General features: G+C 41.5%; 1 protein-coding gene across 1 annotated transcript in view; it reads right to left on the bottom strand.

The window, feature by feature from the left end:
• Positions 1–14006, bottom strand: part of IL18RAP (interleukin 18 receptor accessory protein) — a 47990-nt gene that overhangs the window by 4905 nt on the left and 29079 nt on the right. The window contains exons 14-21 of the mRNA XM_050714689.1: positions 11554–11685; positions 10106–10370; positions 9810–9984; positions 8369–8543; positions 5472–5540; positions 5102–5222; positions 2466–2620; positions 1467–1604 (exon numbers count right to left, since the gene is read on the bottom strand). Of these exons, the coding sequence (XP_050570646.1) occupies positions 1467–1604; positions 2466–2620; positions 5102–5222; positions 5472–5540; positions 8369–8543; positions 9810–9984; positions 10106–10370; positions 11554–11685 (1230 nt within the window). The remainder of the gene's footprint in view (positions 1–1466; positions 1605–2465; positions 2621–5101; positions 5223–5471; positions 5541–8368; positions 8544–9809; positions 9985–10105; positions 10371–11553; positions 11686–14006) is intronic.

Genomic DNA, 14006 nt, shown 5'->3' with positions numbered 1-14006 from the left:
ATGAGATGATGTGGCAATGCTGCTACAGAGATTTGAAATGTGAAAAAGTTAATCACTGATGCAAATATTAGGATGGTCAACGTAACTTTTGGAAAGGAAATACTGCCCCAAAGTGTACTTCTGTGTCCTGCCATCATCTTATTTCATGGAAACACAGCACCACAAAGTGGCTGAGGCTGTCAAAGCCCTCTGGAGGCCACCAGGCCCAAGCCCTGCTCCAGCAGGGCCACCCAGCGCAGGCTGCCCAGGCCCATCTCCAGGCAGCTTTTGAAGGCACCCAAGGAGGAGACCCCACAGCCTCTCTGGGCAGCCTGTGCCAGGCTCCGTCACCCGCACAGCACAGAAGTGCTCCTGGTGCTCAGAGGGAGCCTCCTGTGGACCAGTTTGTGCCCAGGGCCCCTGGCTCTGGCACTGGGCACCTCTGACAAGGGCCTGGCTCTGTCTTCTCTGCATCCTCTGCTCAGATGCACGTTGATAAGAGACTCCTCTTCTCCAGGCTGAACAGTCCCACCTATGAGTCTTCCCATAGGATATTCCACTCCTTTGATCATCTTAGTGGCCCTATGTTGGACTTTTTCCAGTATGTCCATGACTCTCTTGTACGGGGGGGTCCAGAACTGGACACAAAGCTCCAGGTGCAGCCTCACCAATGCTAAGTGGAGCAGAAGGATCACCTCTCTTCACCTACTAGCAATACTTCTTAGCATCTAAAGCATACTGCTGACTAATGTTCAAGTGTGTGTCCACCAGGACCTCCAGGTTCTTTTCTGCAGAGCTGCTTTCCAGCTGGGTGGCCCCCAGCCTTTACTGGTGCCTGGGGCTGTTCCTCCCCAGGTGCAGGACTCGAGCCTGCCAAAGTCCCTCTGGATGCCAGCACGGCCCTCTGATGAACCTGCCACTCCCCTCAGTTATGTGTTATCTGCAGATTTACTGAGGATGCACTCTACTCCAACATCCAGATCATAAATTAAGATATTAAACAGGACTGGACCCAGTACTGAGTCACAGTATTTTTCTTCTCTGTTTTCTCTTCTGAGAAATTATTTGGCTTAAACTGAAAAATACATTAGACCTTGGAGTCCTTCACTTAGTTCTGTGAGGACATTTGATTCTTGTCCACAGGTTCAGTTGCACATTAGAAGTCTGGTTATGCTCTGTTATTCCCTGAAGAGGAACTGGTAAAATGCAACTTCTCACTCTGATCATCAATGGATAAATCTTGTAAAAATCTAACTGTGGTATTTCAGTTGCTATTTAGATATTTCCTTCATATTGCTTGGCTTTTTTATTATTATTATTTTTTAAATCTGAATCCACTGAGCATCTTTCTAACTTTAACAACACTTGCATCAGCTCAAAGAGAACAGGGTTATTAAGAAAATTGAATTAATTCACACTGGATTAACCCACATAGCAAAAGACAATAGTAAAACCAGAGAAAAGTAATATTACACCATGTTTCTTACCTCCTGTAGTTTCGTTGTGGACCAGATAGCTTCGGTACATCAGCACTATTTCAATCCAGTGCTGGTAAATAAAAGCAGTGCACGAAAGGAATGCAAAGAGAATAGAAATGGCACCGCATAGTATGTATAAGAGAAACACTGTAGAAAGAAAATGGTCTGTCATAATTCATTCTTTTCAAAATAATGTTGACACTTAGATGAAAACATCAGTTCACAAATGGGGATAACCCTGCTCACAATCATCACTCTTGCCCCTCTGTCAACCCTTAGCAAAGTCAGGAATTCATTGAGCTGCAAATCTCAGCATAGTGTTTCAGTCCACCACTGGGGACCATGCTTAAATTGCACCTCCTTGATGGTGTGAAATGCCCATCTGTGATGAAAGGCACAGAGAAAATAGTCTGTGGTACACTCAACAGAGATGAAAGTAGTCATTTCTTGAGATGGAAAAGACGCAAATAGCTGCACACAGTGCCCCGCTGGAGACTTCCTGTGCCACCCCAGTGATGAATCTCCACTGTGAACTATGGTTCAAATCAGAGAGCAGTTTAATTTCCATAGTCATTCTGGTTTTGGCCTTTGCTTGAAAGGCTGACACATTCATATCAGTTATGGTAACTTCTCAGAAACACACACGCTAAAGACTGAGGGAACAAACAGAAACGTCCTATGAAAATCAAAGAATACTATTGCTTTCAGCAGCCACTCTGCCTCAGTTTAGTAGATTGCTTATTACTACTCAGAGATGCTGCTCTCCTCTTCCCCCTCCCACTTACTCTTCAGCTTCCACCTGGCTGCAGGAAGTCCCCATATATACCCATCCTTTTGAGCAATCATCAGAATCAGTGTTTCTGACAAATCAAACTTTTTCTATCCAGTTTCAAGAAACTGCTGTAGCTAGCTAAAAAGTCATTGACCATGTCAATGGAGAAGAAATCTGTAGCAGTGAGTAAATCAAAATATATCTATAAGGGCAAATAGTCCTCCATCTGGTTTTACCTCTCCGTTTTCTTTTCAGCTGGATCACAGCAGTAGCATTCCCCACAGAATTTTGAGCAAAGCACGTGAAGTTGCTTCTGAAGTCCATCTCAGAAACTTCCTCCAGTTTGGCAACATGAAGAAGTATGTGTCCCTTTAAACCTTTTGGATAAACACTAAAGAGAAAAAACATATATTTGCATGACACCTTCGCTATTTATTCACAAAATCCTCAAGACATTGAAAGAGGAGCTTAGCAACTTCTTCACATTCAGCTTTAAGTTTTAACAGAGACGCAATATTCTGATTTAGAACTTCCATTTGTTTTTTTCATCATAAGATCACACTAAAATCAAAGGTCTGCAGACTGAAAGGTTTATTCTTACTTCATCAACTCAGCAAAATATTTAAGTACTTGTTTAATGTTAAATATGTAGATGTTTTTGACTTCTAGAAGATTATTCGAATTTCTCTAACATTTTAAATATTCCCCCAGGGGAAATGCAGAGAAATGAAGCTCAAAAAAAGAGACAACTAGCTGGGAAAATAAAAATAAATAAATAAATAAATAACAGAGAGAGAGAGAGAAGCGCAATCTTTTTCACAGGTATAAAAAGCCCAAGGACAGGACAGGCAAACTGAAAAAGACAAAAATAAGGGACTGAAGTATAGAAAATGAAAAGGGAACAAAGGAATCCCTTTGAGGGTGGCAGGGAACAGATCTGTGTTTGCAACCTCTTGGGAATATTTAGGGTTTCTGAATCTCAGTGTTTCTCTTTGGAAGCCACAGTACAGGTGTCTCTGGGTCATCTGGAAGGTGCCACATGTCATGCCAGTGCTGGCCAGTATGCCAAAATGGCAATCTACTGTGGCCTTACTGCGCCCAAGAGGCTCACATGAGTATAGATATGAACCTGAGGATTCAACCTGTGCTGAAGATCTGTTGGGATTGTTTTATTTATTTGTGGTTTGGAAAAAAAAAATAAACAGAAATTGTATGCACAAAACTAAAAACTTGGTGAGATATATTTCAATGTGAGGCATTCAAAGGTTAGGAAAATCCAGAAGTTATCTCCTGTATTCTGAGATTGCAACTATCTCATGAATGGCTCTGTGTGCATGTGTGTGATACTACCATTTACTATGTTTTTCCCATGTGACTCCTATTAAGAACATGATTTTAGCAGTGACAGCAGGGCTTTTGCTTCCCCCAGTGCATGGAAAGATGACTCAGGGCGGTGTAGTAAAAGACATGCTTGCCTTATTGCCTCTACTACGTTCCTTCCCCAAGTTGGACACCACATAAGTGAATGAGACAAAGAAGCACAGGAAAGAAAGGGAGGTTGGGTTGTTCCAACTGACAGCAAGCTCAACATGAGCCAGCAGCGTGCCCTGGCATCCAAGAGGACAAACCCCATTTTGGGGTGCATTAAACACAGCACAGCCAGCTGGTCAAAAGAGGTGGTTCTCCTACTGGATTTAGTGTTGGTGCAGCCTCACCTTGAGCATTGTGTGCAGTTCTGGACTCCACAATATAAAAAGGACACTGAGGTACTTGGAAGTGGAGGGCAGCAAAGCAGGTAGAAGGGCTGGAAGGCATGTGTTGTGAGGAGGCTGAGGACACCTGGGCTGTCCAGCCTGGAGAAAGGAGGCTGAGAGGAGACCTCAGTGCTCTCTGAAGCGTCCTGAGGAGCGGAAGCGCAGAGGGAGGTGCCGGTCTCTGCTCCCTGGGCACCAGTGACAGGACACACAGGAATGGCACAGAGCCGTGCCAGGGGTGGGTCAGGCTGGGCATTAGGAAAGATTTCTTTCCTGTGAGGGTGGTCAAACACTGGAACAGGCTTCCTGGAGAGGTGGTTGATGCCCCATGCCTGCCAGTGTTCAAGAGGCAATTGGACAATGAATGCTCTTTTTAATATGCTCTAACTTTTGGTTAGCCCTGATGTGGTCAGGCAGTTGGACTTGATGATCTTTGCAGGTCACTTCCAACTGAACTATTCTATTCTATTCTATTCTACTCTACTCTACTCTACTCTACTCTACTCTACTCTACTCTATTCTACTCTAATTTCACAGGAAACCTTTCCCCCATGTGTCAATTCTCTGTGGGGTCTAGCCTTGTCAGGGAAGACTCCTTGCAGAGTCTAGAAATTCAGTTCTGCACACCCTTGGGCTGACTTGATAAATGCACATAGCTCAATAAACACACCCCAACTTCTGAAGCACAAAAATCTTTTACATGTCACAGAGAACTGGTCTAAAGCACTATGTCATTGGATCTGGTTTATTCCCCACTTGGAGACAGCTTTCAAAGAGAGAGGTGTGAATTGTTGAACAATTCTGCTAAACAGAAAGAGCACAGATGCTGAAACTGCCCATGAGCTAAAATTTTAAGAAGAAGAGTTAAGATTATGCAGAAAATTTGAGTTCTTGACTTTTGAAGATGTTGTTTTGAAGATATTGGACTTTGAAGATGTATTTCTGGATGTAAATGTGCTCATGGATAGACACAATTACATGTTGAAGGACAGAGCCTTATGAGTTTCCTTCAATAAAACTATGTATTAAAGCTGCTGTGGTAAAATTTTTACAGCTGCTGACAGTGTAATCACACTACTGTGTTTTGTTGTTGCTGTTGTTGTTGTTTTTCTACTTACCTTGTTTTCTGGTTCAGTTTCTCATTTATATTTTCTTTGTTGTTTCTTTGCCATGTTACACTCCTTATAGAACCTCTTTCAAACCCAAACTGTACTGGGCATTCCAGTTTAAGAGGCTTTCCTGGAAGAAATTAACACAGGAAAACCATGTATGAAGGTCACTGCAATATTCTTCCCTCGAATAGCCTGGGATCTGTAATAATATATAGTCCTGCCTTTAATATTCACAAAGACATGTATGAAGACAAAAAATGTATAGAAAATTCTCACACTCAAAGAGAACAAAGCTGTTTTATCAAGATCTGTCATCATCTCTAAATACCTCATTTAAACATTTTCTTTCACTTTCAGAGAAGGAATCAAAACTTACCTAGCTCTGCTTCAAGGAAAACCACTCCACTGGGATACAAAATATTTGGTGGATGGATAGTGTTTCTTGCTGCAGTTAACAAGAATATTATTAATATTCATCTTAATATTAATTATTAGTATTCTTCTTAATAAAATTATTGTCAATGCCAATGACCAGAGAAAATATTTTATGGATTTTTCTTTTTCAAATGCTAGATCAACTTTAGACACCTCAGTTCAAGAGGACGATCTATGGTTGCTGAAGTGTCTGAGAGTTCACAGATACAAAAGTTTTGACTACAAAATTTATGTAGCTACTTAAAGACTTGCTATCTCAGTTGCTCTGATACACTGCCATCTTACCTGAGCTGGGGAGCTCAGCACCTGTCCTGCACTTAAGGTTATTTAGGATTCATATATTTGTGGCCCCTTTGCAAGACCCCTGAGCGAACTTACTCCCACACCAGTCCCCTGCCAAGCCCCATTCCACACCCAGTAAGCATACATGCAGCATACTAACCCCTCATTCACACTGTAAATGCACAGCAAGGTTACTTCCATGAGTTTCTTCTCATACCATGAGTTTATTTTCAAAACAGAGGTTGTCAAAGGGCACAGACAATGACACCCACAGTTTGTGCAGTATGCTAGGCAATTACCCAGGCTGTGGGAAAACAGCCTGAAGGGGCTAAAATCCACACCTCTGATAATCTAGGAAAGTTCCATACTGCAGGAAATTGTGCCACAGAGACACTTATTTTTTATTTTTTTTTAACTAAGCTGCAGCAGAGAAATGTATGCAAAGTTCAGGTGGAGTATATATGTACACGGTAGTTTTCAAGTGTTTTTCTGACTGCTGTAAACTGAGGAACAAGAACTGAGAAACATAGTTCATTAGTTCATGTTCAGCCAGATCAGAATAAAAGCAGATATAGTCCATGCCTGGGACCTGTGATTGACTGGAGTGACAAAAGTGTCTAATAAGCGTGTCTTGCAGCACTCAATCACACACATCTGTAGAAAAGCATGGCTTTTTGACTGCACAACTTCTGTAGCCATCTCTGTTATCGAACTAAACAAAGGTGCCCTCTTTCCTGATACTGAGTCACTAACGTGCTCCCTTGCACAGTGCTGATGTTGCTCAACTGCACTCTGCCAGGCAATGTACAGACTGCACCTGAAGGACAGCAGAGGACAGTAAACATCATGGAAAAGGTCACCAGGATTTGGAGGAGAACACAGGGCCATGCCATATCACTGGACCATAAAGCTCTGTCCAGTTTTGTTTTGTAATCCAACCAAGGCCTAAAAGAACAGGTCGTGCAGGCATGCATGATGCTTTTCCCCAAACAGCATTCAACAACAAACAGCTTCATTGTTTGATTGCTCACAGGTCCCCTGTTTCCTCTGACATTAAAATATCACATGGAAGATGACAGTGATCCCACCAACATCACCTTCCTCATCATTGTCAAGAGAAAAAAAATGAAGTTCTCATTCATGTCACAAGAACAATTTTGTCACCTAACTGCAGAAGAGAATTCTCTAACTCCTACTTTCACACAAGCCTCTACTTTAAGATTGAGTGTAGTGGGTTTACGTGGCGAGGTTTTGGTAGTGGGGGCCATAGGGGTGACTTCTGTGAGAAGGATCTAGAAGCTGCCCCATGAATGATAAGGGCTCCGCTGCTGACCAGAGCTGAGCCAATAAGTGATGTTGTTTTGCGCCTCTGTGAGAGCATATTTAAGACAGGGAAAAAAAATGCTGTGCCACACAGCAGCTGGGAGAGTGAGAGGAGTGAGGAACAGCCTTGCAGGCATCAAGGTCAGTGAAGAAGGAGGGGGTGAGGTGCTCCAGGCGCCGGAGCAGAAGTCCCCTGCGGCCTGTGGTGAGGACCATGGTGAAGCAGGCTGTCCCCCTGCAGCCCATGGAGTACCACGGTGGAGCAGGGTTCCACGCTGCAGCCCGTGGAGGACACCACGGTGGAGCAGATGGACCTGCACCGACAGAGACTGCGGCCTGTGGAAGACCCCTGCCCGAGCAGATTCCGGGCCAGACCTGCAGCCCGTGGAGAGGAGCCCATGCAGGAGCAGGTGATCGGGCAGGAGCTGCTGCCCGTGGGGAATCCAGGTTGGAGCAGTTCGCTCCTGAGGGATGGACCCCGTGGTACGGACCCATATCTGGAGCAGTTCTTGAAGAGCTGCTGCCTGTGGGCAGCCCATGCCAGATCAGTTCGGCAAGGACTGCATCCTGTGGGAGGGACCCCACAGCACAGGGGACGAGAGTGACTGAGAAGGAGCGGCGAAGATGCGCTATAGACTGACCATAACCCCCATTCCCCCGTTCCCCTGGGCCACTCGGGGGGGGGAGGAGGTGGAAGAGGGTGGATGGGGGGGAAGGTGCTTTTGGTTTCTTTCCTTTGTTTCTCGCTTCTCTAGCTTGTTAGTAATAGGCAATAAATCTTACTATCTCCCTATGCTGAGTCTGTTTTGCCCGTCACGATAATGACTGCATGATCTCCCTGTCCTTATCTCAATCCTTGAGCCCTTTTCATCATATTTTCTCCCCGTTCCTCTTTGAGGAGGGGGAGTGAGAGAGCGGTTGTGGTGGAGCTCAGCCGCCCACCCGAGTAAAACCACTACATTGAGATACACTGCTTTTTGCCAGATTTGCCATACAGGATTAGCATTCTACCCTCCCGGTGTTCAAATACCTCTCTAACATTGCACATACTCTAAGTACATGGAGAACATTGGCACCAGTTGTGGTTTCATGAATTCTACTCACAGATTGAGAGATTTAAAACCTTGTTTTTTTCAGAACAAGAGCCTGAACAAAAAGACATAAGTTGGGTAGTAGAAAATGGGGGAAACATTTTATTTGAGGCATTTCATTCTTAGTTACTATATTACTCACCAATGACTTCTACTGTAACTGCTGTTCTCATTGTCCATTTTGTAGTATTGTCAAATAGAGTGTAATCACATACATATATGCCAGCATCTTCGTCATAGGTTGGATTCAAATAGATTTCATTATGCTTTAGCTTTAGGCTTTTTCTGTTTTCCCTGTGTTTTACTCGATGACCATCCTAACGAGAAGAAAAGAATATCAGGGAATTAGATGTCCTTTTGTTGTTGTTGCTGCTGTTAAATTAATTTTATTTTAAGGCACTTGGATGGGATTGCCATGACAGCATGGCTAAGCCAAACTGTTTCCATTGAAACCTCAAAAAAAATTTATTAGCAGTCTGAGTACTTTTGCAAGTTACATTAATAAAACATATGGCCTATAGTATGTGGATATCATTGCTTGTAAAATAAAAAAGAAAAAAAAAGAAAGAAAAATCTTTAACAGTTGTAGCACATTAGAGAAATATGAAATCATGAACCTAATATAAATAAAATTCATGTTACCAAAGAGACAAGAAAATGATCAATATTTTATTTATTGACAGACTATCTTATTTTGTAAATAAATGATTTTGAAACTAGCTTCACATTCTTTTCTGATAAGAAGATTATGGTCTGGTATTGTTTGAGGTTGATAATACTGTCACTATGTTCAAAAGAAAGAATGCTTTTTTTTTTTTTTTGAAAAGCATCCCTATTTTTCACAGTTTAGTTTAGGCAAAATCTCTAGGTCATACCTCATTTAAAACTTAAATATAAGTGAAGAGTAAAGAGTAACTTTGACTAGATGAACATTCTACTTGATAGAATAAATACTGTAAATAAATCAAGATAGTAAAATACACTACTGAATTTTCAGTCATATTCATTTGCATATATAGTACAAGTTTAGATAATATATTACAGTTCTTATAAACAAAGCAGGAATAAATTTTAGCTTGCAAGTATTTTAAGTTAGTTGAAAAAGATTAAGTCAATGATTTTCCAGTGGACTACTATTTCACTAAAAACAACAGTCCTGGAAAGAACAATCTGAAACATTAATCTTGAAATTCTTTTGTTTGTAACAAAGCCACTTTTTTTTTCATATATTTGACATTTTCATAATTTATGATGTCAAAACAAAACTTTCAAAGTTTAAATTTCAAGCACGTCAATTTTGTAAATAACTTATTTTGATTCTCAATTGCTTCAATTAGTTGAAAAGAAAGCATTTCTAGACTTCTGTTTCATGGAATAATGTTGCAGGTGTCACCAATTCCATCAAAACTCTTCCTTACAGACTTGATAGACATTAATTCAAGGTTTTTCTTTTGGGCTGAACACCTCAGTCTGCGTTGTCTGTCACAGAAGACGTTCAAGAGCCTACGGCACATGAGTATCAACCAGGCCTAACCCTGTACCTCCACTGAGCTTTTTCAAATGCTTAAGAGAATGACTCTTACCTTGTACCATTTTACATCTGGCTTTCTTATATGGCTGTAGCATTTTGTCCCAGGACAAGCTATGGAATTCCCATTGCCAGCAAGAAGATACAGCGTATTTGTGTCGTAATCCAAACATTTTGCCTCCTTTTTTGTTTGAACCTCCAGAACAATTTTAAGACATGGAATTTTTTCCCTGAGTGATGTATAAAAAAATTAATATTTTAATACATAAAACAAACAAACAAGAAAACCCCAGCCAAACAAAATATATTAATTCTTACACAGAAAGATGAGCCTTTTGCCCCATTACATACCGTATCATACAGATGTAGATTCCAGAAGCGCTGTCCCTTACTGGTTTAAACCAAAGTGCATCCCCTTGCAGAGCAAGGTTAGTGCTTTCCCTGATAGCTTTCAGATGCTCTTTGTCTTTCTGATGCCAGAACCATTTCACCTCATGTTTTACAGGTGAATTTTTATAAATGTTGGTGGCTTCTTCACCTGGTAAAGCGCATTGTAAAACAAACTCCTTATCACTAATAGTGCGATACCATAATTGAGGCTTTGCACGGAAACACCCTGAAAAGCAGGAAAATAAAATATAAGTACCACCTGAAAAGAACACACAGCACTCATGTTAAAAAAAAAAAAAAAAAAAAAAGAGAGAGAGGGATACTGAAATACTGAAAAAATACAGTTTTGCTTTTCTTCATAGTAAATATTTTTTATGTAACCGTTTTATGTGACCGCTCAGCTAATGACCAACTTTGATTTTCTTAAACAAAGAATTGGTCAAAGATTTCAAACACTTAATCAAAAGCTGTCAAATGTTTATTATGCCGTTTTCAGACATCTAATATGAAAATAGTTTAAGATTTTTCAGCAAACCAAAGATTTTCACATGGGTGCTAACCTGTTAAACCTCAGCTCTGTAGGAAAGCCAAAGCTCTCCTGGTTTCCCTCATATTAATGTAGGAGAGACTGATGTAAACCTGAAAAAGCAGAGCCTGCCTGCCTCACTCCCTAGTGAAGATGAGACTGACAAACATTTCATTATCCTATCATTGCTTTCAAATTTTTCTCCTTGTACATTACAGTTACCGTCTCTAAAGCTAAAAGATATTTTGGATTCTGAAAGCTGTGGTCACACATCCTAACCCCCAATTCTCAATTCTCTAAAGGCTCACCAACCTTGCTGCATAACTCCTCCTGCTAGTCAGGATGTGGTAACCCTTGAAAGCAGGAGGATGGCATGATTTCACTTCAGCAGAAGGGAGCACATGAATTCTTCAGTTCCTCGCCTGCCCGTCTGAGAGTTTCTTTGCAGTTTTGGTTTCTCTCTGCAAACCGAATTTGATCGAGCTCTTCCAGACAGATTGTGTGGGTGGGAGACTTTGAAATATCAGTCTCACTCTTCATTTCTCTTTCACCTCCCACTTGCTTGGAACAGCTGCTGGAGACTTCAAGGAGTCATGAAAGCAATTCATTTGCTCCATTCAGTTATAAGAAATTCTCCTTTATATTTGCCCTTTCGTTTTCATTGGGGAACTGAATTTTGCACTCTATGTAGGGTCAACTGAACTGTACTACCAACACTTAAAAAGGCTTCAGAAAGGCTAAAAAGCAGATATTTGCCTGAAACAGCATTAACAGGTGCAGGAAAAACTCATGAAGGCATGGCAAAATGTACACCCACTTTTCTAAGTTGTCATCAAGCACCACGAACACCAAAAACAAACACCCCACCAAAGCAGACTCTTACCTGGCAAATTAATCTCTCTAACTTCTGCTCCAGTGACAAACAATGCTAGAATCCAACAAAAAGTGAGCATTATTTTCTTTATCAATTTCGGTTGATATTCTGAGACATTTTCTTTAAGAATCATCTTGCTTTCTGTAAAAGAGGAAAACAGACATTTGTTGCAAATAACAATCCAATAAGATAGATAGGTAAATATGTATCTCACGTAGCTGTACAAACATTAGCAGACAATATTTCCAAAATATTGTGTGTTTTAAAAATGGGGTTTGCAGCACTCTTCCTGCTCAAGCTATTACATGCAAGTTTAGGATAGATGGTATTCAAGAATACACAACAACCTCTTTAAATACACCATGCCTACAGTTGCTTACAGCTGTATTTCTGGGTTGTACCGACAGCAATGCAGAATTGCCTGCCTGGAGTGGAAATGCAGTTTTTTCAGCAGCTGTTGCTGTTACAAGAGGAACCTGTCCCCTAAAGTGGGTGATAACATACCAGATAATGAGATCAGCCTTTAGTTAGTGATAACTATCAGCGAGAAAGCTGTAAGTGGCACCAAGACCCATGGAGTTCTGTTGCAACTTAAGGCCAATAGCCCCAGAGTGGTTTCCTCTGGGATTAAACCAAATCAGAAGGCATGCTTATAGCTGCAAATGGCACATGTCATGGGGCAGGCTGTCCAGCATTCATCTTCAATTACCTTAAATTAGGTATTTAGTAAGAACATATCCAGTGTCTGTGACTGACATGTCTGGACTGCCTGACTCAGGATCTCAGTGAGTAAAGGCTATGTCCTTTGCTGATGTTCACATTGTGCAAATGAGACCTCAAGTACTTTTTCTTCAAGTACTTTTTCTTTGTTTATTGGTCTATAGAGTGACTCTGCATTTGCACACCTGCCAGAGAGGCATTGAGTCAGCCCAAGGGCAAAAAGGAAAAGGTCAGGCAAGGGCCAGTCCCTACTCTGTTGGCACCTCATGCAAATCAGACTTGACTCAGGCAGGCAGCAAGAGATTATCCAGTGCACACTGAGCGGGCAACCTAGGAGAGGAAAATTCCCACTCTACGTTTTCTCAGGCAGCTGTTCTTTGTACAGAGGAGCACTTTAATCACTGTTCTGTTCAGCATGTCTCTATTCCCTACAAGTGAATGGAATGATCTATTTTCACACTCAGAGGTCATATAGGGTAGGTTAATTTGCTTGTCTTGCCCCATACTGGTATTTTCTTACACATTGGCTGCTGCCAACTGTCATCACCCCGTACACATTTTATAATCATCCTGAAACTTCAAGCCAATATGTAAGTCTGAATAAAGAGAGAGAGTTTCACTGGGTGAAAAACCTTCTAAACTTTTGAAAGACTGTCTTATCCACTGCAAAAGGATTAATGGATCCTGGCTCTTTTGAATCTGGATTTAAGACAACCACAAAGATCTCTCTCAAGGTACCCATTAGTGCTGCATCTGGACATATTCACACTGCATAAAACAAAAGATAATGCTTTCAGTTATGTCACCCCCCAGCCCACATGGCAAAGGCATACTGGTGCTGGTAGCAATCAGAACCCAAAGGCCTTGTGTGCGATTCAGACTGGATTCCCTAGAGCAAGTGAGCTGATGCAGTGTGTCACTATTACCAAACAGGGAAGGTCTCATCTGCTGTTCTGTCCTCCCGCTTCCAACTCCCTTGACCCCAAACAAATGGTCCAACCCCTGTCCAGTGACAGTTTGGGTTCTCTTTGGTGACTCAGTTCAACTTTCTGAGCCACCAGAAACTATTTGAGGAGTGCCTGACCTGATACAAGATAAGCTGTGGGACTGTTGACTCTGTTGACTGTTGACTGTGACTACCCGTTTGTCTGTGTTCAGGGACTAGCAGCCTATAAGTAGCAAAATTATATTAAGTGGCCATTCACAAAACATTTAATAATGCCACTGACATATAATGTCTCCAGTTTACTGCCATGCTAACAATCTGCTCTTCAAGTTCAAAGGGTCATCATGAAGGAGGAAGAAGTGGGAAAGGGAAGGATTGCTAATTAATTTAGTAGCTTCAGTTAACAATCTGTATAATTCTCTGTTGTATTTTGCTAGCCATGGAAAGACACACCACTGCAAAATTTTTGGGCTAATTTACCGCACTTTTGTTAGAGAGCTGCAGAGCCTTCGCATTTTTATAGTGCTTGCAAAATCATTACAAGACGTGAAATTAAGAAGTGTGGTCTTGCAAAAGTATTTGACGAGAAGAAGGAAATTCACAGCTGAAGCAAACAACAATTACCAAAGGAAAGGGTTACGTGAAATAGTAAATGACCATCCATGTGTATTTGCACTTCAGGTGGACTCAATGTGATTCAGTGACTCAAAATATTCAGTGACTTGCTTTTATCTTGGTCAGTATCTGCCAGAAAAAGAAAGCAGCCTTTCCCTGGGCAACTTATTAAAGAGTCTCT

Source organism: Cygnus atratus, chromosome 1, assembly GCF_013377495.2.
Source record: "Cygnus atratus isolate AKBS03 ecotype Queensland, Australia chromosome 1, CAtr_DNAZoo_HiC_assembly, whole genome shotgun sequence".
NCBI classification, from domain to species: Eukaryota; Metazoa; Chordata; class Aves; order Anseriformes; family Anatidae; genus Cygnus; species Cygnus atratus.
Note: the sequence above shows the minus strand (reverse complement) of the source record. Positions and strands in the feature narration are given on the sequence as shown.